General features: G+C 54.9%; 12 protein-coding genes across 13 annotated transcripts, besides 3 other annotated features; 7 read left to right on the forward strand and 5 right to left on the reverse strand.

The window, feature by feature from the left end:
- Nucleotides 1-458: 458 nt before the first annotated feature.
- On the forward strand, nucleotides 459-1,166 carry EKO05_0000307 (uncharacterized protein; the record flags this gene model as incomplete). Its single annotated transcript, XM_038944660.1, has 1 exon — nucleotides 459-1,166. One exon carries the CDS (start codon nucleotides 459-461, stop codon nucleotides 1,164-1,166), a length of 708 nt encoding a protein of 235 aa, XP_038802847.1.
- A 339-nt stretch (nucleotides 1,167-1,505) lies between these two features.
- On the forward strand, nucleotides 1,506-2,352 carry EKO05_0000308 (uncharacterized protein; the record flags this gene model as incomplete). The annotated part of the gene is made up of 2 exons (XM_038936497.1): nucleotides 1,506-1,810; nucleotides 1,860-2,352. The coding sequence occupies 2 exons, from the start codon at nucleotides 1,506-1,508 to the stop codon at nucleotides 2,350-2,352; spliced, it is 798 nt and encodes a 265-aa protein (XP_038802848.1).
- A 1,345-nt stretch (nucleotides 2,353-3,697) lies between these two features.
- Nucleotides 3,698-4,567, forward strand: EKO05_0000309 (uncharacterized protein; the record flags this gene model as incomplete). Its single annotated transcript, XM_038944661.1, has 1 exon — nucleotides 3,698-4,567. The coding sequence occupies one exon, from the start codon at nucleotides 3,698-3,700 to the stop codon at nucleotides 4,565-4,567; it is 870 nt and encodes a 289-aa protein (XP_038802849.1).
- A 435-nt stretch (nucleotides 4,568-5,002) lies between these two features.
- On the reverse strand, nucleotides 5,003-5,375 carry EKO05_0000310 (uncharacterized protein; the record flags this gene model as incomplete). The annotated part of the gene is made up of 2 exons (XM_038937051.1): nucleotides 5,003-5,080; nucleotides 5,199-5,375. 2 exons carry the CDS (start codon nucleotides 5,373-5,375, stop codon nucleotides 5,003-5,005), a joined length of 255 nt encoding a protein of 84 aa, XP_038802850.1.
- An 847-nt stretch (nucleotides 5,376-6,222) lies between these two features.
- Nucleotides 6,223-6,247: a tandem repeat.
- Nucleotides 6,248-7,267: 1,020 nt separating this feature from the next.
- On the reverse strand, nucleotides 7,268-8,350 carry EKO05_0000311 (uncharacterized protein; the record flags this gene model as incomplete). The annotated part of the gene is made up of 1 exon (XM_038944662.2): nucleotides 7,268-8,350. The coding sequence occupies one exon, from the start codon at nucleotides 8,348-8,350 to the stop codon at nucleotides 7,268-7,270; it is 1,083 nt and encodes a 360-aa protein (XP_038802851.2).
- A 157-nt stretch (nucleotides 8,351-8,507) lies between these two features.
- EKO05_0000312 (uncharacterized protein) lies at nucleotides 8,508-10,300 on the forward strand (the record flags this gene model as incomplete). Of its 2 annotated transcripts, XM_059635407.1 has the most annotated exons (3): nucleotides 8,508-8,544; nucleotides 8,598-10,126; nucleotides 10,184-10,300. In XM_059635407.1, 3 exons carry the CDS (start codon nucleotides 8,508-8,510, stop codon nucleotides 10,298-10,300), a joined length of 1,683 nt encoding a protein of 560 aa, XP_059491390.1. The 2 variants fall into 2 exon arrangements, with proteins under 2 accessions (XP_059491390.1, XP_038802852.1); XM_038936816.1 differs by having other exon boundaries at nucleotides 8,598-10,300.
- Nucleotides 10,301-10,411: 111 nt separating this feature from the next.
- Nucleotides 10,412-10,458: a tandem repeat.
- Nucleotides 10,459-11,189: 731 nt separating this feature from the next.
- EKO05_0000313 (DNA-directed RNA polymerases II 24 kDa polypeptide (RNA polymerase II subunit 5)) lies at nucleotides 11,190-12,013 on the reverse strand (the record flags this gene model as incomplete). Its single annotated transcript, XM_038936675.1, has 3 exons — nucleotides 11,190-11,730; nucleotides 11,792-11,874; nucleotides 11,930-12,013. The coding sequence occupies 3 exons, from the start codon at nucleotides 12,011-12,013 to the stop codon at nucleotides 11,190-11,192; spliced, it is 708 nt and encodes a 235-aa protein (XP_038802853.1).
- Nucleotides 12,014-12,085: a tandem repeat.
- Nucleotides 12,086-12,262: 177 nt separating this feature from the next.
- On the forward strand, nucleotides 12,263-13,402 carry EKO05_0000314 ([Phosphatase 2A protein]-leucine-carboxy methyltransferase; the record flags this gene model as incomplete). The annotated part of the gene is made up of 2 exons (XM_038936414.1): nucleotides 12,263-12,521; nucleotides 12,570-13,402. The coding sequence occupies 2 exons, from the start codon at nucleotides 12,263-12,265 to the stop codon at nucleotides 13,400-13,402; spliced, it is 1,092 nt and encodes a 363-aa protein (XP_038802854.1).
- A 368-nt stretch (nucleotides 13,403-13,770) lies between these two features.
- EKO05_0000315 ([Phosphatase 2A protein]-leucine-carboxy methyltransferase) lies at nucleotides 13,771-15,933 on the forward strand (the record flags this gene model as incomplete). Its single annotated transcript, XM_038944663.1, has 1 exon — nucleotides 13,771-15,933. One exon carries the CDS (start codon nucleotides 13,771-13,773, stop codon nucleotides 15,931-15,933), a length of 2,163 nt encoding a protein of 720 aa, XP_038802855.1.
- Nucleotides 15,934-16,138: 205 nt separating this feature from the next.
- EKO05_0000316 (uncharacterized protein) lies at nucleotides 16,139-16,927 on the reverse strand (the record flags this gene model as incomplete). The annotated part of the gene is made up of 1 exon (XM_038944664.1): nucleotides 16,139-16,927. The coding sequence occupies one exon, from the start codon at nucleotides 16,925-16,927 to the stop codon at nucleotides 16,139-16,141; it is 789 nt and encodes a 262-aa protein (XP_038802856.1).
- Nucleotides 16,928-17,335: 408 nt separating this feature from the next.
- On the reverse strand, nucleotides 17,336-19,115 carry EKO05_0000317 (Glycine hydroxymethyltransferase; the record flags this gene model as incomplete). Its single annotated transcript, XM_038936676.1, has 5 exons — nucleotides 17,336-18,480; nucleotides 18,531-18,668; nucleotides 18,719-18,812; nucleotides 18,873-18,929; nucleotides 18,984-19,115. The coding sequence occupies 5 exons, from the start codon at nucleotides 19,113-19,115 to the stop codon at nucleotides 17,336-17,338; spliced, it is 1,566 nt and encodes a 521-aa protein (XP_038802857.1).
- A 327-nt stretch (nucleotides 19,116-19,442) lies between these two features.
- Nucleotides 19,443-19,958, forward strand: EKO05_0000318 (uncharacterized protein; the record flags this gene model as incomplete). The annotated part of the gene is made up of 1 exon (XM_059635408.1): nucleotides 19,443-19,958. One exon carries the CDS (start codon nucleotides 19,443-19,445, stop codon nucleotides 19,956-19,958), a length of 516 nt encoding a protein of 171 aa, XP_059491391.1.
- Between the last annotated feature and the right edge of the window lie 228 nt (nucleotides 19,959-20,186).

Genomic DNA, 20,186 nt, shown 5'->3' on the forward strand with positions numbered 1-20,186 from the left:
TCGAAGAGCAAAGGTGTCTCATTCAAGAAGCACAAGAGCCAATGAAGCTAAATGGCGCAGTGACTGCGCCCGGAGACGCCACGGCCGACGCCTCACCGCTGATTGGCCGAAATCATTTCACACCCCCTGTTTTACGGCTCGAGTGATGCCGGTCACCTATCGTATCATTAGATTCTCGCATCGTGAGCGGATACTCGGCCTAGGTTGCGTAACTATGCAACTTAATCTGCAGCCATTGAAAATCATGGAAGCGCTGCATGAAATCATACGTGTCTCCCCTTCCAAGCTCCGTCTTATACACACATGCTGCAACGTCGCCCAAACTGGATCACTCGCAACTTCACCTACTTACTCAGCGCTGGATCGAACAGCGGCCGAGTCTACGAATTTGGCGTTACAGCATTCGAAAGCCAAGCTCGAATCTCAAGCCTGTCGCTAGACGTACTTCGACAGTCGCAATGGCAACTATCAAACAACACCATTCGCTCCTCCATCGCCACCACAGCGAACGCTCGAAAGAGCATGTTGGGCCTGGGCCGAACGTCTTCGATGGAACCGACGCCGTCACTGCACACAAGAAAGTAGCAGTATCACGGGTAGTTGAAGCCTACGACGCACTACGAGCGGAGAACCGCAGCAGTTCGCCCACGGCCGAACAGAGTACACCTGAGGACCCCTTCGCCTTTGAATCACTGGTGGTTTCACTCCCCAACGGCGAGGTCCGTACGTTCAAGTACTTGCTCCGAAAATGGGACTCCAATCAGCACCCAGATCCCGAATTCGAAGAAGCGGTGACATCCTGGCGGCCACAGTTCGAGGAAGCAGCAACCAAGCACTTTTTCCGGCGAATAGCCCTGTGGAATGAGTCTGAAGAGATCATGTTGGCGGCGAAGCAGCAGAAAGCCATGGAGTTGAAGAATGGAAGGAGAAGAGACCGCGCGATTTCTATGAGTAAGATGTGGTCGAGGGAGCGAGGGCGTGCGCTGGATAACGAGGGCAGTGTGAGGGATGAGCTGAAGCAGGTTGCTACGAGAGAAGGTTTGGCGCAGCTGTTATGGACGTTGTTGAACGACCAGACCCAACCTTTATGTCCGGAGCTGTTCGAGGTGTGCAAGGAGGCTGTGAAGGCGAAGTATAGTATTCACACTATTGGAGGGACGCAGTAGCTACATGGCTGACGGTCTGCGCGGCGTTTTGTGGAGTGCGGTTTTGTATATAGCATACGGGGAGGCTCAGCCCAATGGTCTTCTAGTGAGCTCAAACACTTCGACATATTTGACAGTGCCGAACACAGTCATGAGAAGAGAGAGTGGGTTGGTTGTGAACAATATTGAAGTCTGTTGGGGGGAACACTTTCCACAGCTCTGAGTCCTTCTCGGTAATGACATCATCGCTATCCGATCCGACAGAACTCCGATCGGAACGGTACCTAGGTAGCTCATAGCTACGATGCAGCTCATCATGAAGCTCTGCAAACTCCAGAACTGCGCTTATCGACACACACAATGCCGTTCCTCACAATCAGCAACAAGAAAATCCACTACGCAGATCTGAAGCCTGAGGGCAAGGATGTGCTCGAGACGTTCATCTTCATGCACGGCCTCGGCTCCTCGCAGAATTACTACCACGCAGTCGCGGAGAGGCTGCGCGCAAATGGCTTTCGATGCATAATCTTCGATAACACTGGTGCTGGCCGATCGCCATACACCGGTACCGGGTCCAGCATCCAGAGCCTTGGAGACGACGTCATCGGCATTCTGGATGCTCTGGAGGTGCCAAAGGCTGTGGTAGTAGGCCATAGTATGGGAGGGTATGTGCAGTCCACCACAGAAGACATGCTGCGATACTAATTGTTACAGCATCGTAGTAGCTCACCTTGCAGCCGAACGTAGCGACCGAGTCGTTGCTGCGATTCTGATCGGTCCTGTGTACCCGAATGAGGGCGCTGTACCAGTCTTCGAGAAGCGTATCGAGGCAGTCCAGAAGGATGGCATGCAGCCTATGGCAGATACAGTCCCCCAGGCTGCGGTTGGTTCAAAAGCGTCTCCTCTGGCATCAGCATTCATTCGAGAGCTTCTCCTCGGCCAGGACCCCGCCGGCTACTGCTCCAACTGCCGAGTGATCATCAATGCCAAACCGCCGAGTTACAGCAAGATCAGCATCCCTATCCTGATCCTGGCTGGCGAAGAGGACAAGAGTGCACCGCTTGAGGGTTGTAAGAAGATGTTCGAGGAAATGGGCACGAGCGAAAAGAGACTAGAGGTTATGAAGGGCGTCGGCCACTGGCACTGCCTCGAAGCGTTCGAAGAAGTGGCTAAGCTGATCGAGGGCTTCTACCACGAGATTCAGTGAGCAGTTTGGCATGGGTTCGAGAACTGTGGGCAAGTTTGGTACACTCAAATACTTAGCGCATTTCGAGCCCCCGGCTGCAGACTCGGAGTTGTCCCCGCTTGTGGTGGCGCGAACGATCTGGTGTTGTTCTCCTCGTGACAGAGTCATTGGCCGAGTACCTGCTCCCAGTCATCTGCATGAGAAACCTTGGCGCATGTGTGTTGCACCACGGCGTCTGTGACCGACGTCCATTGTGCGGCAAAATCAGGGGTCTCAACTGCCTCTCATCCTGCGCCAGTTTACCGCAGCCTCTTCTGCGGATGGGCTTGTGTTGAGCAGGGCCTTGGAAATTCTTATCTGGGCTGCTGTCTCCAACGCTCTCCTTCAACCACAGCCCGCGATATCGTGCGTTGCCGCTCCATTGAGTTTTGACCCCAAGTCCTGACACGTTGCGGCGAAGCTTGCCTGATACAGACAGGTGATCTTGGCGGGATGTCGCTATTGATGGCGTTCTCACATATGATTCGGTCCCTCCCGCCCACCGTGCGCGCCATGGAGCGCGAGGCTGCAAGTCGACATGCCTCGAACTTCGCCCACTCACACAGGCCGTCACAGGTGCGGCCAAGTGATCTCCGTTGCTGTTCTGGCTCCTTCGATAAGGGTCCGCGTCCATGGGCTTTTTGCATGTGAAGATGAATACCACGATACATCAACCGCCCGCTCAGCAGACATGTTCGGGTCTGGCACGCGTACTGCGCCTGTCATTGTCCGTTTCATCCATCGAGAGCCTTGACATTGATTCTCCAGTTTTATTCCGGCACTAGACCTCTCGGGCTTCTAGCTCTGCAACCCCGGAGGTCCACTTTTGAGGCGGTGAACTCAAGCTCCAAAGTCCGCCCACAGCCCAGCCGCACTTCTGCTAAAGATCGTGCATGTCCTGCGCGCGCATCTAGGTGTTGGCAGTCTTCAACCAACCAAAAGCCGAGATCTACATATCCTGTCGTTTGACTTTCTTTATATCTCGGCTAGTCGCTCTGCAACTGACCACGCTGGTTCATTCAATAGTGCTGCGGGTCGTCTCACAGCCTACATCATCTGATTTTCTTGCCTTTGCATATCTTCCTCGTCCTCCGAGCTTTGTTGCACTTCGTTCAGCGTTCTTTGCTCCAACGTCAATTCTTTTCAAAGACGCATTCGCACTGGCTGCTGGTAAGGCCCCTTTCACGCAGTGCCTTCCTGATTGGACGCAGCACTGACGAAGCTAAAGGATGCCGAAATCACTATACGCATCAACAGTTCAACGAGTTCAAATTTCAATTACTACGTCACGGCCCACTCCTTGTCACCGCCTCTTTATGGATCGACAATGAATCGAACCGACAGTGGATTCGTAGAGTCCCTTCTCTCACAGCCATCCAACGGACAAACAACACCCTTGCACAGAAGCAACACCGCACCTCATCGCCGTCGCACGGCGAAGGCAGCTCCGAGCTCGGTTGAGACTTCGGACGTTATCAACATGTCAACACACCGACCGGCTTCTGAGAAACGACCACGACCATCAAACCACAGGTCAGCCTCCTCATCCGAAAACTCAACTGCCAGATCAAGATCAAAGGGTCGCGGTCATGATTCGAAATTATCCTCCCGTCGCACTTCTTTTACCATCGTGGACCCCTCTAGGCCAGCTCGTCACTACAGGGTAAAGAGCTCTCAACCCCTATCGCCCGCTAGCCAGGATGTCGACGACGTACTCGCACTACACTTCCGCAGTTGTAGTCTGTTTTCGAACCCATCTTACCAGACCAATTCTGCCCTACCGAGTCCGACATTATCTCACCAAGACAATTTCGGTTTTTCTAATGCGGCTCCACGTTTCAGTATGGACGAGATGGCCATGGTCGAAGAGCATGCCTCACCACAGGAGACAGAGAGCGCATGCGTACAGATTCCCACTACCACGACGCATTGGATCTCGCCCAACACGCGGAAGCGTGACTACGAGAGAATAGACCGAGCCAACACTGGCCTTCGAGGACTGGTGAGGAGGGTGGTTCCGCGATGTGTCTCAGGCCCACCGGAGAGATTCTACGAAAAAGATCAGTCGGACGCTGGATCCGTTCGACGCTACAGACTGGATGTTATCGAAAGTCGCATCAACGAGAAGGACATCATACGGCTCCCTGCCCACGCCTCGGAACGGCCTAAGCTGAAGTCGAGATGGACTTGCTTCTGAGAAAGCAAAAGCACACACGAGAAACGGCGGCACATTCTTTGCTTATTCGCGCGGCATCACGATACCCACGGCATATGCGCTTGTTGGATTTTACGCACTATACCTACTTAGAGCCTGGATTTATTGGTCTTTGGTCTTGCATAGCACAGCGTGTCATTAATTTCTAGTATATATTTAGAAGCGGGACGGAGGGCGGGTCGACAGAGGAGAATCTACAATAAACAACCGTGAAAGATGCGAACGTGCTTCCTGTGATGCTTGTGGTCTGTTAGACAAAGCCGGTGCTCTCTGTGGCAATGACACTACATACAGCCACCAGCATCATTGCTCACCAGACAACGCCCGCTCGCCTACACAGGGCACAGGTGACGTGACAGCGCAGATGGGAGGCAACCAGTGTCTTTGGTATCGCAACGTATTACTCATTTCTCTAGCCTACAGCTTCGCCTCTTCCTTGACTGTGCCAACCTTCAGCTTCGGCCCGTACTTCTTGAGAACGCTCTCGTTGTGGTACTGTTCGATTGAACGTTAGCAAACACTCACAATTCGAACCGACAAACGAAACGTGACTCTACTGCACGGTAGACTGCCGAGAATTCTCCACTCAAATCAAGCACACGTCAAAGCGTACCTTCCAAAACTGCTTGCTTGCATCCTTCCCACCCACTCTCTTCAGGATCTTCGCACCGCCGGGGTGCTCCTCCACGAAGCTGTCCAGCTTGTACACGTCCTGGTCTACGATGATGTACAGGCCCTTCTCGACCGTGTTGTGCTCGGCGACCTGCTTCGTTGTGAGTTGCTCGGACATGTTGGTCGTGTGGAGGCGGCGCGGCACAACGGGTAACACAGGGCTCGGTTGTGTGTGTGTATGTGAGGAGCTTGATGATTTTATTGTGTGTGGTACAAGGCGAATGGTTCTGGATGCGAGGATGGAGGCGTTTGCGTGTTTGGTACGGTGGGTATGGGGAAGTCTGGGGGGCGGCACGGGGGTATGTATTTGCTCGACTCGCGGCTCGGTGTTTGAACAGCGTGCCGAGGTTGTTTTTGCGGGCAGTGTCAGCGAGACAAGCGGGTTGTGATTGGTGGCCGCTGCTGCATATCGTTGGATCGCTGTGCGACTCAACACACACTCATCGGTGATTCCAAAGTCGTTTCTTGGTTTTGTCGTTGCTAGATGTGGCCGCTGATAGCTTCCATCGAGCTGGTGAGACTCGGGCGAACTACAGTGAATGCCTCCAGCTTTTTCAGGTGTTTCTGTTCACGCCGAGTCTGTATCTGGACTCAGCGATGCAGGTACACAGTATGGTCCGTGGTTACAAACCTCGTCATGCAACCTGTTGAAACGAGTATGATCTTTCGTGTGTGGTCTTTGAGAATTTCACCCTTCCTTCTTCATACATAACATTACTTCTCTGCTCTTATTTTAACCCTAGATTCCAAGAAACAGCGCACTTTTCTCATTGCCTATTTGATAAGCAAGGGAGTCATCAATGACAGTTTCAAATGAAAACCCATAGCGCTGATACATCGATTTCCAACTTTGAGATTGTTATAAGTCCAAGAACCTGACTGTGTGAAGAAGGCTAGGAGATATCCAGATGTGACACCCGAGCTCGAAACGCCGTCCCTCCTAAAACCTAGCTGTTTGATGATTGCAACAACAACAACAACAACAACCACCATCTCTAGTCCTTTGTGGCTGGGAAGATAGGATTTCCAGAGATACTGGCTAAGACTAATCTACATAAACGCCTGAAAGACCATTCGCGTTACGGTCTCTCTCTCCGAGCCGATGCTTGTGGCTTGACTGATCAAAGATACGCAGAACCAGCCATGATTTCGGCTCTGTCCGGTTCTTCTCAACTCCAATCGAAGTATTAATTTGGAGTAGGTTGGTTGTCTTTGAACTAAGACTTACATTCTCCTACTGACAAACATCCAAGACAGTAGAACAAAGCACGCACACAAGCCCGGCTATACGAAGCGGAGTGGCGACCAAACGCAATGTCTTGAAGGGTGTGTATGTGCCAAAGACATGTTTCGAGCGCCCGGCGATTGTGTTCTGGCAATCGATCGCGTATCAAACATACTGCCATATACATAAGCAGTGCTCGTGCATTTACTCTCGCGCCTCAAATACACTGGCTGCCTCCTCAAAAGCACATTTCGTAAGATAGCCGTAACGAGACCGCCACCAAGTCGCCAGCGGTGTTCCTTCTCTAAAACCCTCCAGAAGCCGACAACCGATGTCGGTCGTCCTATTGTTACAGTCAGTTTTTACAATCTAGTTCTATCCAAACGCTCAGATGTGTTACATTGTCCTATCAGCATGCAAGACATGTTCCTTTCCTCTGCGCACCCAACACACACTCTGCAGTCATGCTGAGCTGCACGGCTTCGATCCACTGGCCTGTCCGAATCGGATGAGAAGACATCGACAAAGTAACGCTGGAGTATGTGGGAAGTGCGACCATAGAAAAGGAAGCTTGAGTTGTCCGCCGCGCAACATGTTGTGCGAGGACGAGAGCTCGGACGAGAGCATCGATAGGCTGGAGTTCGTCAAGAGTGAGATCGCACGATCAAAAAGTGAGAGGAGGAGCAGGAGGCTTGCTCTGAAGAGGCGCATCCGGCAGAAGATGTGAGCTTTTGCATTACGTCTGTGTGCGCGACTGTATCGTCTGGGATAACTATAGTGACATCTCAATCTGATCTTGCATTACCAGCATCCTTCTTTTCCTCTTCCAAGACCTGCAGTATCCTCCGCGTGATCCTGTCTCGCTCCCCTACATTGACCGTGCCATACACCTCTTTTGCCTGCCGAAAGACCTTTTCCTCCCACCCATCGCCTACGTTTGGCGTCCCTGCATCAGCCCAGCACTCTTGCACCGTACCTCCAATGTTTTTGAAGAAACCTTCAAGCCCAGTTGGCCCACCGCCTGCATGGTAGCTTTTGAACGGCCCTGCAACAGCCCACCGAGGGCCCATCGAATTTGTCACAATCGAATCGATTTCTTCCACAGATACCACACCTTGGTCAACAAGATGAACGGCTTCGCGAAGTAATGCAAAGGCGAGTCTGTTGGCGACAAAACCTGTTGTCTCTTTCTTGATGTGGATTGGCACTCGCCCCTGTGCACGCCAGAACTCTTGTGTTCGCTCGATGACTTCGTCAGATGTTTCCGGCGAGGGCACAAGCTCAAGCAGTGGCATGATGTGCGGTGGGTTGTACGGATGCACGACCAATAACCGCGATTTGTTCTGCATTTTCCCCGATTGCTGGGATGCTGGAATCCCAGATGTTGAACTCCAGAGTAGAGCGTCATTGGGCGCATGCTTCTCTACTTCAGACCACAGATCGAGTTTGAAAGGCAGGTTCTCGGGACCGGATTCTTGGACGATGTTCGCGCCCTTGACCGCATCTTGGAGCGAGGTTGCAATTTTCACATCAGAAAAGGACGGTAGACTGGATGGATCCTGGTGATTGAAGAACCGCGGCAGGTTGTTTTGAACGTATTGGGAGGCGTCCGGACGCGTATCATAGATTGTGAGCTGTGATGAGCTGGCAAGGTGGGCAAGATGGAAGGCAGCAAAGGAGAGTCCAATAGTTCCAGTGCCTATCAAGGTGATCTTGAGTTCTGACATGGTAAGTGTAGCGCGTGAGATGGATGTTGGTGGACAGTGTGTCCCAAAGAGGGTAGCTCTCGGGAGCAGCTTCCCCAACCCCGCATGTCCGGCTTGCAAGCTCCCACCGTCCCCGCACGACACGACAATCGACTCGAACATCGCGAACCGACGCGCTGGTGGCGCTGAGGAAGCATCATGAAGACTTCTATCATGGGAATGCGAATTTGCACGCTCACCACACACAAGCTGAACACACCTAGGGTCGATACGACAGCGTCATTGACCTGAAGCACAATCGCTCTGCATCGTCTCTAAGATGGTTATCTTCAAGTCGCGACAGCCCCCAATCGACCGTGAGCTTTCATAAATGAACTGAAGCTGTGGTATCTCTGCTGACTAAGTGTAGTACCTGCGCACCTGACAGATTGGGACTGGTTGTTCGACTCTTCCTACTCCCCTTTGAGTAAGTTCCCACCAAATGAGCTTGCTGGTTTCCAGAATGCAATTACGAAAGAGCGCGTGAACTGGGCAGATGTCAAGAAGTATTCCACCTTCATCTCCACGGCTCTTGTCAAGAAATATGGCCTCAAGACCGGCGAGACAGTGTCCCTTTTTGGCCAAAACACTGTCTGGTACCCAGTTGCTATGTTCGCAGGCTTGCGTGTTGGAGCGAAAATCAGTGGTGCAAGTCCGGCATACAATGTTGAAGAAATGACCTTTGCGCTCAAGACTGCGGATTCAAAGTTTCTCCTGACGACACCGGGCAGTATGGAAGTCGCATCCGCAAGTGCGAAGGCTGCTGGATTGCCACAATCGAACATATTCCTGTTGGAAGGCGAGCTCCCCGGCTACACCACCGTTCAAGAGCTTATTCGTATTGGACAGTCGTACGGGGAGGACGGCCAGAGCCCTACATTCAAGATCCCACCAGGCAAAAAGAACAAGGATGTCTGCGGTTTCCTCTCGTTCTCAAGTGGCACGACCGGCCTTCCCAAAGCTGTGATGATCTCACATCAGAATGTAATCGCGCAGTGTCTCCAGATCCAGCAAATTACCCCGGAAACCCAGAAAAAGATCATGGCAGTACTCCCACTGTTCCACATCACTGGTCTTGTCCATCAAATGCACCTACCCATACTTCTCAACGCCGAAGTGATCATGCTCCCTCAGTTCACCATGGAAGGAATGCTCAACACAATCGTCGAATACAAACTCGGTGAACTGCTGCTGGTGCCTCCGATTCTCATCCGCCTCGTCCGCGATCCAATTGTCGACAAGTACGATCTCTCCCATATCACACGCTTCTCATCCGGTGCCGCGCCCTTATCTGAGGAGGTCATTCAGCTCCTGCGGAAGAAGTTCCCTAGCACAGGCTTCAAGCAAGGCTACGGCATGACAGAATCATGCTCATGCATCACTGCACACCCGCCGGAGAAGTTCGACTACAAGTATGCGCACAGCGGCGGTGCCATCGTCGCGTCGACGGAAGTGAAGATCATCAAGCCGGATGGCACAGAAGCCGGGTTCAACGAAGACGGAGAAGTGCTCGCCCGCGGTCCGCAGATTGTTATGGGATATCTTAACAACGCCAAAGCCACAGCAGAGACGTTTGACGCTGATGGGTTTCTGCACACCGGTGACCAGGGCAGCATCGACGAGGAGAACATGATTCACATCAGCGACCGCATCAAGGAGCTCATCAAGGTCAAGGGCATTGGCGTTGCGCCTGCGGAGCTTGAGGATCTGCTGCTGGGCCATGCCAAGGTGGAGGATGTGGCAGTGATGAGTGTGCCAGATGAGTACAGCGGCGAGCTGCCGAAGGCGTATATCTCTCTCAAGCCGGGCATTGAAGAGAGCGCGGCGGTGGGGAAGGAGATCATCGCGTACGTCAAGGAGAAGAAGGTCCGGTACAAATGGTTGAACCAGGTCGAATTCGTAAGTCTGGCAGTCCGTGTAGAGACTTTGATACAACCGCTGAGCCAGTCCGACCAGATCAAGGAGATCCCCAAGTCGCCGTCCGGCAAGATCTTGAGGCGCGTATTGAGAGACAAAGAGAAGGCCAGCACGTTCGGCCTGGTGATCAAGGATGAAGCGAGACCGAAGCTATAAATTCAGGTGGTTGACTTCGCGCTGGCGGCCGCAAGACCTTCCGTTTGCGTCTTCGCATTGCACTCTGTTTAGCGGTCCAGCGAGGTGGGGGGGCAAAACCCAAACCCTTCAACCCCACATCGTCACCTCACCATCACCACATCATCACCACACCACACGAAAACGAAAACTGCGTCCCCTACGTACCTCGCCACAGCAGTCCCTGATCCCTCAATTGCAGAAATTTCGACTCGCTATATAATACCACCTTGCAAGTTCAGCTTCCATCAAATAAACCAATCTTGGTTTTGTAGTGTACGTTCATTCTTCCCTGATCAATTCAATCCCGGAGCAAGCCGCTAATTCCTCACTAGGTAGCGGTTATCACTCCGGATTCTGATCACCTCAGTATCTTCCGGCAACCCCGGTTCGATTCCGGGCAAGACCTCATTTTTTTTTGTGGTTCCAATGCATGTGTGTAAGCTGCATGTCAGTGATACTCTTACCTGCCCTTTGCACCTGTGATCTGACATGAGGGGTGCTTTTCTTTTTTTGTATTTCATGGAGTTGCGTGAAGGGTCACGAAATCGGTGGGTTGGGAGAGGTTGTGTAAGCGTGTTACGCATTCAGTGGTATACATATCAGGGACACGAGCCGTGTCAGGCTGGCGTCCTGCTTTTCTTTGCAAATGCCAAACATGCCCAGGGGAGATCCTTTCCCATTCGCCAAACGCCTCGCAATATGATCCTCTGCTCTTCCTCGCGCCTGTCTGAACACGCGGGGGTGTGTGCTGGGAGTCGCGTGAGACGCGCTGCTCTTCCTCCTTCTCCCTTTTCCTCTTCCAGCTCCCTAGTAACTGCGGCTGTGCTGCTCGCTGTGGCTGACTGCCCTCAAGCCTCCAAAAGCGAGCTCAGATGACCCATCGGTAACTGGCGTAGCGACCAGCGGTCTCGGACTTTCTTATGATCTTGACGACGGAGCCGCGCTTCAGCCCTAGAAACTTTGCGACAGGGTCTGTCGACTGGATCCTGGGGAGCTGTGTCGCCTTGAGGCGGTATCGCTTGAGCAGCTGCTGCTTCTCCTCCTCGCTGAGCAGGACGTGCTTAGGGACCAACTCGTGCTTGGTGATGTTGACCAGCAGATCTTGCTCAACAAAGACCTCGACGCCACCCTTGGGACCCTCGCTCAGGCTGGCGGAGCCGCGCAGCAGACGGATGGCCATGCCGGTCATGGGCTTGACGGTGACCATGATGCCCGAGTAGAAGGCGCCGTTGACCAGATGCTGCATGTAGTCGCGCAGCTGCTTCAGGCCGACGTTCTCGTCGCTGTTGAACTCGACCCAGATGGTGCCGATCTGGGGCCGCGGCTCGGGGTCCTTCTTGGTCGGGGGCATGGTGTACTTGAGCAGCATCTCCTCGCCGGGCTGGCAGGAGAAGTTGAGGCGCGAGCGGCTGCAGCAGCGTTAGCACGGGGGCGCTCTGGGCGTGGGGAGGGTGCGGCGAGGTCGCATACTCAGGCTCGCCGTCGGCGCGGCCGTATTTGCTGGCGAATTCGTCGAGCGGCATGTTCATGTCGTCCTCGAGCACCTGGTAGCCCTTTGTCTTGTCAGCGCCGTCGGTCGTAGCTGGTGCGGGCGCGGGCGCGTCCTACCCGGTCGTTCATCATCTCCTTGGTTGTGCGCCAGACCCTCCACATGCGGATCAGGTTCGCGCTCGGCTGCTTCTCGTCGGACATGGCGGCGGTGAGGGTGGCGGTGCGGGCGACGGTGCGGGCGGTGGTGCGGGCGGCGGCGGCTCGCGCTGGCGGGTGAAGGATTCGGGAGTCGCGCGTCGACGTGGTTGCTCTGTGCAGCTGCGGCAGCTTGGAGGAAAATGTGCAGAGGCCGCCCGCGAGTCCGCCGTTGCTTGGCGTGCAGGGAGCGCCTAGCGCTTAGCTTCCGCGCTTGCCCCGCCAAATGCTCTCGGAGCTCTACCACAGGCGAACATGACATCTTCTAACCACATCCCCAACCTCCGAACGCTCCTCGGCCCCGGCCGCGGGGGAGGCCTCAGAGGCAGAGGGCGCGGCGGGGGCGGGCCCGGCAGCTCCAGCGACGAGGCCAGAGACAACGCCGTCAAGGGAACGGACCAGGATGCGGCGGGGAGCAGGCTGAGCTGTGTCGAGCTGGGCTACCTACACGACCCGTATGCGAGGCTCTTCGCCGTGCAGCCCTCGACAAGGCGGCTGCCGCTGCTGAACAGAGGTAGGCTACACGTCCTGTTACTCTGATTCACTCATCAACACACCCCAGGCTCTTATGTCCGCACCACCGCCATCGACATGCTCGTCGCCAAGTTCCTCCTCACCCATCCCTCCGCGCCAAAGCAGATTGTGTCCCTCGGCGCTGGCACCGACACACGCTTCTTTCGCCTCCTCGACGCCTACCCTGACAGCCGTCTCATATACCACGAGATCGATTTCCCGACCAACACACTGCCCAAGATTGCGTGCATACAGAGACAGCCAGTACTACACCGCAGGCTGCTTCAGATACCCAACACGTCGACATCCTACCACTCCGCAACCTACAACATACACGCGCTCGATCTGCGCTCCTTGGCCGCTCCCTCGGACGATGCGCCGCTACCGGATCTGCCCAACCTCGACCCCACCCTCCCCACCCTGATTCTCTCCGAGATGTGCCTCGTGTACCTCCAGCCTTCGACAGCACAAAGCATAATTTCGACCTTCACCACACACTATCTCCAGCCCACAACACCCGCAGCCCTTGTCCTGTACGAACCCATCTTACCGCAAGATGCCTTTGGCCGTACTATGATATCGAACCTGCAGACACGCAACATACACCTCCCCAATCTCACCTCATACCCAGAGCTTGGCGATCAGCGCGCACGATTGACCGGGTATGGCTTCAGAGAAGGCGCAAAGGCTGCGGATACCAACTTCATCTGGAAGCATTGGGTGAGTGAGGAGGAGAAGGAACGTGTCGCGAGCTTGGAAATGCTAGATGAGCTGGAGGAACTCGAGCTCCTGCTCAAGCACTACTGTTTCGCGTGGGGCTGGAGAGATGGACAGAGCGACGTATTCTCCAAAGCCTGGGCGGATATGCTGGAACAGACGTAAACTGGCAGTGTCGGAGACGCAGTGGATCGTTGTAGCGAATGATAAATATACCCGTGAGCAACATGACTTGAACGTTAGTGGAGGGTACATGTCAGGTCAAGTGTGACACGTGCACTCGCGATAGAGCAGGCCGAAGCTGGGGCGCGCTAAGGCTCCACTTGCCGTTCGCATCGTACCTGCCCTTCCACCATCAACAACCACCAACGTCACCACAAGCACCAGGCAACGGCCAAGTGCGTACCTCGCTCACAACCGCCCATCCTCGAGATATGTCGTAGCCTCACGCCCACCTTCATCCAACGACTTGCACGCCCTGGCCCCAGCATCTGCTTTGCGACAAGTCAACAAACAACAAAGACACCAATACAATGGCGTTCGGGAAGGCGAACCAGCCGAGCTTCAACCTCTTCACTGGGGTGGAAGAGTCGCCTCCTCCCGAACCGTTGCGCCAAACATTCCGCACAACAATGCGCGCCTCGACAATGACGAATGCGCCGCACACCGTCGTTCCCGACAACCCCGTCAACGAGGACCTACGCGCACAGCTGAACACACTGCGCTATGAGCTCGAGACCGCGAAACAGGAAAAGGCAATGCTCAAGCTCGAGCTCGACCAGGAGATTAGAGACGCGCAAAGCCGCGCCGAAGCAGACTTCCGCAAAGCACAACAGGCGGAAGCAACGAACAGTCAGACAGCCAAGAAGTACGAGGCGCTGTCCAAGGAACTATCCGAGGTCCAGACAAGAGCTGCGAACGAGCGGCAAGATCTGGAGAGGCGACTGAGGCAAAGCCAGGAGAAGGCGCAGTCGTTGCAGGAGGACTATGACGAGGTCAAAGACGACCTAGCGACATCACAGCGGCAAAACGAGCACAAATACAACAACCTACAGACCGAGCACCAGCGTTTGAAAGACAGCGTGGAAGATGTACAGACGGACTTGGTGTCCAAGGTCAACGCGCTGCAGGCGGCGCAGAAGAAGCTCGGAGAACGAGAGGAGGAGGTCGGCCAGCTCGAGGCGGAGGTGCTGCGTCTGAAGGCTATTTCGGGAGATGCCGAGACATTAACCATAATCAAGAGAGAGTTGTCGGACCAGGTTGCGCACATCCAGAAGCTGGAGGCCTTGACAAGAGAGCAGAATGCTGAGCTCAGAAACTTCAGGAAGCAGCACAAAGCGATTGAGGTGGTCGAAGAAGAGAAGAGATCGCTTCAAACCAAGCTCCGCATGATGGACGATCTGCAACGACAACTAGGAGAGGCTGAGATGAGAAGGCAGGTGCTTGAGGAGGAGCGGGACTCGTGGACTTCATACCTTGAGTCTGAAGGCAACGAAGATAGCGAGCTCCAGTTCGAGACGCCTGAGGATCTTGCGCGAGCCTTCATCCAGGAGCGGATAGATAAGACGGACCTTTTGAACAAGCTAGGCGAGATCAAGCCTGAGCTCACCGTAAAGGAAGCCAACGTACAAGCACTGGAAGATGAGAAAGCCAAGCTGCAGGCCGAGATCCAGCAACTCAAAAGCTCTGCGACGACGAACATTGCGCCCAACGCAAAGGAAGCACAGGCCCGCGCCAGGCTGGAACGACAAAAGGCACTGGCGACCAAGGAGGTCGAGTTCCTGCGCGCCCAAGTCAAGGCGTTCGACGACGAAGCACGCGAGATGCAACCCGACTCCTACGACGCAGCGAAGTCACAACGGATAGCAGAACTCGAAGCCCTCGTGGATGAACATCGCAAAGAACTTGACACCCTTCAGAAAGAGTTCAACAGCATCGAGAAGCTGACCCCAACCCCGACGACAGGGCAAAAGCGTCCTCTCGATACGACCGATGATAACGACGAGCGTGTCGGCGAACTGCGCCGCAAGAACCGCCAATTGACCGACGATCTGAGCGCGCTGCAGAAGAGGATGAAGCTCATCGAAACAGAATACAAGGCGCAACACTCGCAGCTCAAAAAACTCAAAGAATCGTCCCGCACGCGCGTCCTCGAGCTGAAATCCAACCCCACAGCCGACGCCGAAGCGCTCAAGCTCTCGACGGTGCGCACCCTGCGCTCAGCCAACGCACAGCTCCTCGCGCAGCTCGAGCAAGCGCAGCCGCCGCCCAAAACCGTGCCCTTTGCCACGTTCGAAGCCGCCCACGACGAGATGGAGGAGCTGCGCCACGCGCTCGCCTCGTCGGAGAAGAAGCAAACACGCCTCAAGCAAATCTGGGCCGCCAAGTCCCTCGAGTTCCGCGAAGCCGTCGCCTCGATCCTCGGCTGGAAACTCGATTTCATGCCCAACGGCCGCGTCAAGGTCACGTCCATGTTCAAGCCGGCCGACGACGAGGGCGAGAACAGCATCGTGTTTGATGGCGAGAACGGCACCATGAAGGTTAGCGGCGGCGAGCAGAGCGTCTTTGCCGGCGAGATTCGCGATCAAATTGTCTACTGGGTCGAGGGCAGGAAGGAGATTCCGTGCTTTTTGGCGGCGCTGACTCTCGAGTTTTGGGAACGTGGGCCTGGCGCTGAGATGACGATGAAGCTGTAGTGGAAAGCAACAACCATGGCGTTTGAGGCTGCATTGGCGAATTGTACGTTCATCGCTCACGCTCCGTGAGCGTGAGGTTCGCATGTACACGATTATATCTACCATGTAAAATACCAGGGTATGACATGTCTCTCTGCCTCTCCATCTTCTTCCCCGCTCCTACACTCCTGTCTTGCGTATAACCACTGCGTCTCCACTACGCCAGCTAAATCATACCCAATCTCCTCATTTCGCTCTCCAACTCCGCCTCCCTCAAACTCCTCGCCCGCTCCCAGCTCCGGCTCCTCGCCCTCCCATACCTGCTGCGCCCAGACCCCACCCATTCCGAAGTCCTCTCATACCGCCCGTGCCTGTCCAGTGTGGGGGCCATCTCCATGCTCTCGGACACAGCGCCCCTCCTGACCCACCCACCCATTCGCGTCTCACGGCCTCGGCCAAACCACCACAGGTACCCAAACACCCACAGCCAGACGAAGAGACCCAGCGTGATGGCGTCGTAGAAGACGAGCGTGAACGTCGCGGCTGTAAACCAGTGTGGCCATGCTGAGAGGGGCTCCGGGGTTGAAGTGTCGAACGGCGTGGCGGCGTCATCTGAGTCGTTGTCGGTCAAGCTGTTTTCGTCGTTGGAAGAGGTATCTCTGTCGTCGCTGCGCTCAGAACCGGTGGTTGGGCGAGGTGTAGGGTTGGGGAGGGTGATGGTGATTACAGTGGTTGGGAGGCAGGTGGTGAGTGTCGTATTGCCAACGCCGGTAGTAGTTACAATAGCTGGCCGGACCGGCGCGTAGGCAAGCATGCTTACGATTGAGGTAGGAAAGGGTGATAGTGCGGTCGTGGGCGAGCCGAAAGCTTCCGTCGTCGTCAAGAGCAGCGGTGCAGATGGTGGTCCATCAATGGCGGCGCCGTCGATACTGTCCACGTCGAGGACGAAGCTGTAGGGTAGCGCACCAGCAACAGCCGTAAATGTCGGAAGAGAAGTGAGCGTGCGGATCAACATGGCGAATCGGGTTGTCAATCAAGTTGAGCGTGTGGAGCGTTACTTTGCATGAACGAATGTGGGAAGGCGCAAGATAAATACCTTTGTTGACAACTGGGTGGTGAATGCTGAAGCTCCGAGATGACAGGAGAAAACGGAGGGGTGGGAGTGCAGGCGATGGAATCCTTGTAGAAGCCGCTATTGTTGTGGACTTGGAAGTTGCGAGTTGGGAAGGAGCGAGGGTGACTGTGAGAAGTGTGTAGGTGAAAAAGGACATTAACGATGATGAGGCCCAGCAGATGCAGAATAGTATGAGATTTCGTATGTACAAACCAAGTGGTATCGCCAAACTCCAGAATCTGCTATGTGGAGTGCTGTTTTGATACAAAGCAGTGCAGCATTAGTCGTATCGCCGTACTCAATCATCATCTACGACTCTTTGTCCCAAGGCAGCGCAAAGGTCCCCACCCAGCCCTCAACTTCTTTCCTGAGCTCAAGGATGTCTGTGATGTCATCACCCTCGCCAACGTATTCCTTGAAAGCTGCGACGCTACCGGGGTTCTTGCGACCAGTCTCCTCGGCCTTCTTCTTTGCGTCCTTGTCGAGCTTCTGTGTAATGCCAACGGCACGGTGCACGACATCAGCGACACGCTTGAAGTCCTCAGGCTGAAAACCACGAGTGGTCATGGCGGGTGTGCCCATGCGCAGACCGCCAGGCTTGAGGGCAGACTTGTCGCCAGGAACGGTGTTCTTGTTCGAAGCAACGCCGACGAGCTCGAGGATGCGCTCAACTCGTGCACCATCAACACCGCGGTCTTTCAGGTCGATGAGTACAAGGTGGTTGTCGGTACCGCCACTAACGACGTTGTAACCGAGACCGCCGTTCTCCTTGGCATCACCCAGGCGCTTCGCGAAAGCCTGAGCGTTGTCGAGGACCTGCTGCTGGTACTCCTTGAACTCCTTGCTCTGCGCTTGTTGCAGCGCTACGGCCAGAGCTGTGATGGTGTGATTGTGAGGTCCTCCCTGGTGGCCGGGGAAGACAGAGGAGTTGATGGGTCCCTCAAGATCGTACAATTCCTTGTTACCCTTCTTATCGACGCGTCTTGTGCCCTTGCGGAAGAAGATCATGGCGCCTCGGGGGCCGCGCAGCGACTTGTGAGTTGTTGTTGTGACGATATCGGAGTGGGGGAAGGGCGAGGGAATGACACCGGCGGCAACGAGACCTGAGATGTGGGCCATATCAGAGAGAAGGTATGCGCCGACTTCATCGGCAAGCTTGCGCATGCGCTCGTACTCGATCAAGCGGCTGTACGCCGATGTGCCAGCCACAATAACCTTGGGGCGGTATAGGTGTGCCAGCTCGGCCATCTTCTCATAGTCGATGATGCCCGTCTTCTCGTTCAGCCTGTAGGGGAGAGTCTCGAAGTACTTGGAGATGGCGGAGATCTTCTTGCCAGGGATCTGGTAGCCGTGTGACAAGTGGCCGCCGTGGGGGAGGTCCAGGGCGAGGATGCGGTCGTGGACGTTCATAACGGCCGAGTAGGCGTAGAGGTTGGCAGGCGAGCCAGAGAGAGCTACACGCATGGGTCAGTCGAGGGCCTGGCGACACTCCCAGCAAACTCACGCTGGACATTGACACCCCATTCCTCGGGGCTGAGGTTGAAGGCCTTGAGTGCACGCTCCTGGCAGAGACGCTCCGCCTGGTCGATGAACTCGTTTCCTCCGTAGTATCGCTGGCCCGGATACCCTTCCGAGTACTTGTCTACGGCACGAGTGAGCTTCGTTGGGTGCACAGTCATGTGTGACACATACTCTGCATAACACTACCCAGCGCATCGAGAACAGCCTGCGACGTGAAGTTCTCAGAGGGAATAAGGTTGATGAAGTGCTTCTGACGCTTCTTCTCCTACACGGCAACCATGGTAAGCTTCGATTGCATGCCCGAGCTTGGTGGCGTGAGTCGTACCTGCTCGATGATCTTGTAGACGGTTGGGTCGGCGTCTTCAAGGTCCTGGGAGAGCACCTGCAAAGCCATCAGCCAATTGACCGTGGTGAGCCTCTAGGACCCCAAAGCTACCTTCTGCTGTGCCTCCAGCGATGTTGCGTATCCACGCCATTGTCGCTGCAGTAATCTTGGATGGTTGGTGGCAGCGGTGCGGCGCGCGAGCTGGCTCAGAGGCACTCTGCAAACAGACCGGAGAGAAGCCATGGGCTGCAGATGTATAGCGAGAATCAGAAGCGCGCTGCGACCTTTAAAGAAACCCCAAGGTGATGCTGGACTCGATATCCGCATAGAGGCATTGGGACGACAAGGCGGCAAAGGACGGCAATTAGTGGCGCGGAGTGACACATATTCCGACGGCCGGTGCTCAAAACTTTCCCAGCCTCGCGGCTCTCTTCTACTCTTCACAACTAAAACCTCGTGATTAAATGCTTTCAAGACAGCTTCATTCTCGCTCGGCCGGCGCAAGCTGGCTGACGCGGGTGCTGCTGAGACGCTGCGGGCATCACCACCCAAGAGCAGACGAGAGACCTTATGATTGGAATTAGTTGTGCGTTGCATAGAGACGCAACGGGACGAGACGTGTTTCTCGCCCAACTCGCCCAACACGCTTGCATATGCGAGGAAGGCATCCATCCAAACCAACATCCTGTTCAAGCCTTGTTATCAGGCGAGTTGAGCTCAACCTACAAGCAAGCGTTAGTATGTGGCTGTCAATTCAGAAGAGAGGATCACCTTTGGAGGCTCCCATCTACCGCGGATAGCCACCTCCTGCTCCATGACGTCCTCGTCGGCCTTTTCCAACTTCTTCTCAGGATCACACGGTACATCTGCCTTGTGCACGACCTTCCACTCCTCTGCCAATGCGTTCTGCAGGTCGTCCAGGATGGTGCGCAACTCACACAGCGCCTTGTCTACCACCTCGCTCTGGCCTTTGTTGTAACGTGCTCGTTCAATTCGCCAATACGTCTTAGCTCCGACGCAACACTCTTCTGCGTATTCAAAATCGGGAACCCAGGACGCAAGAAGAGTGTTCTCATACGATGGTAGCGCGGCATGGCGGGGTCGTCAAGCAATGCCGTAGCATCCTTGATGCACTGGTCGAGCTGATCGGCATCAAACAATGCCTGCAGCTTGTATGAGTCCGTAAAACTGTCGTCGATCTTGCTGAAGGCGATGTCCGCCATTGTGTGCGATGTGGTCGTGGAGTTGATTCCGGCGGTTGTGTAAGCATCTGTCGGTATCGTGTACAGTAGCGGTGACTCGCAAGCCATCATA

Source organism: Ascochyta rabiei, chromosome 1 (genome assembly GCF_004011695.2).
Source record: "Ascochyta rabiei chromosome 1, complete sequence".
Classification (NCBI taxonomy): Eukaryota; Fungi; Ascomycota; class Dothideomycetes; order Pleosporales; family Didymellaceae; genus Ascochyta; species Ascochyta rabiei.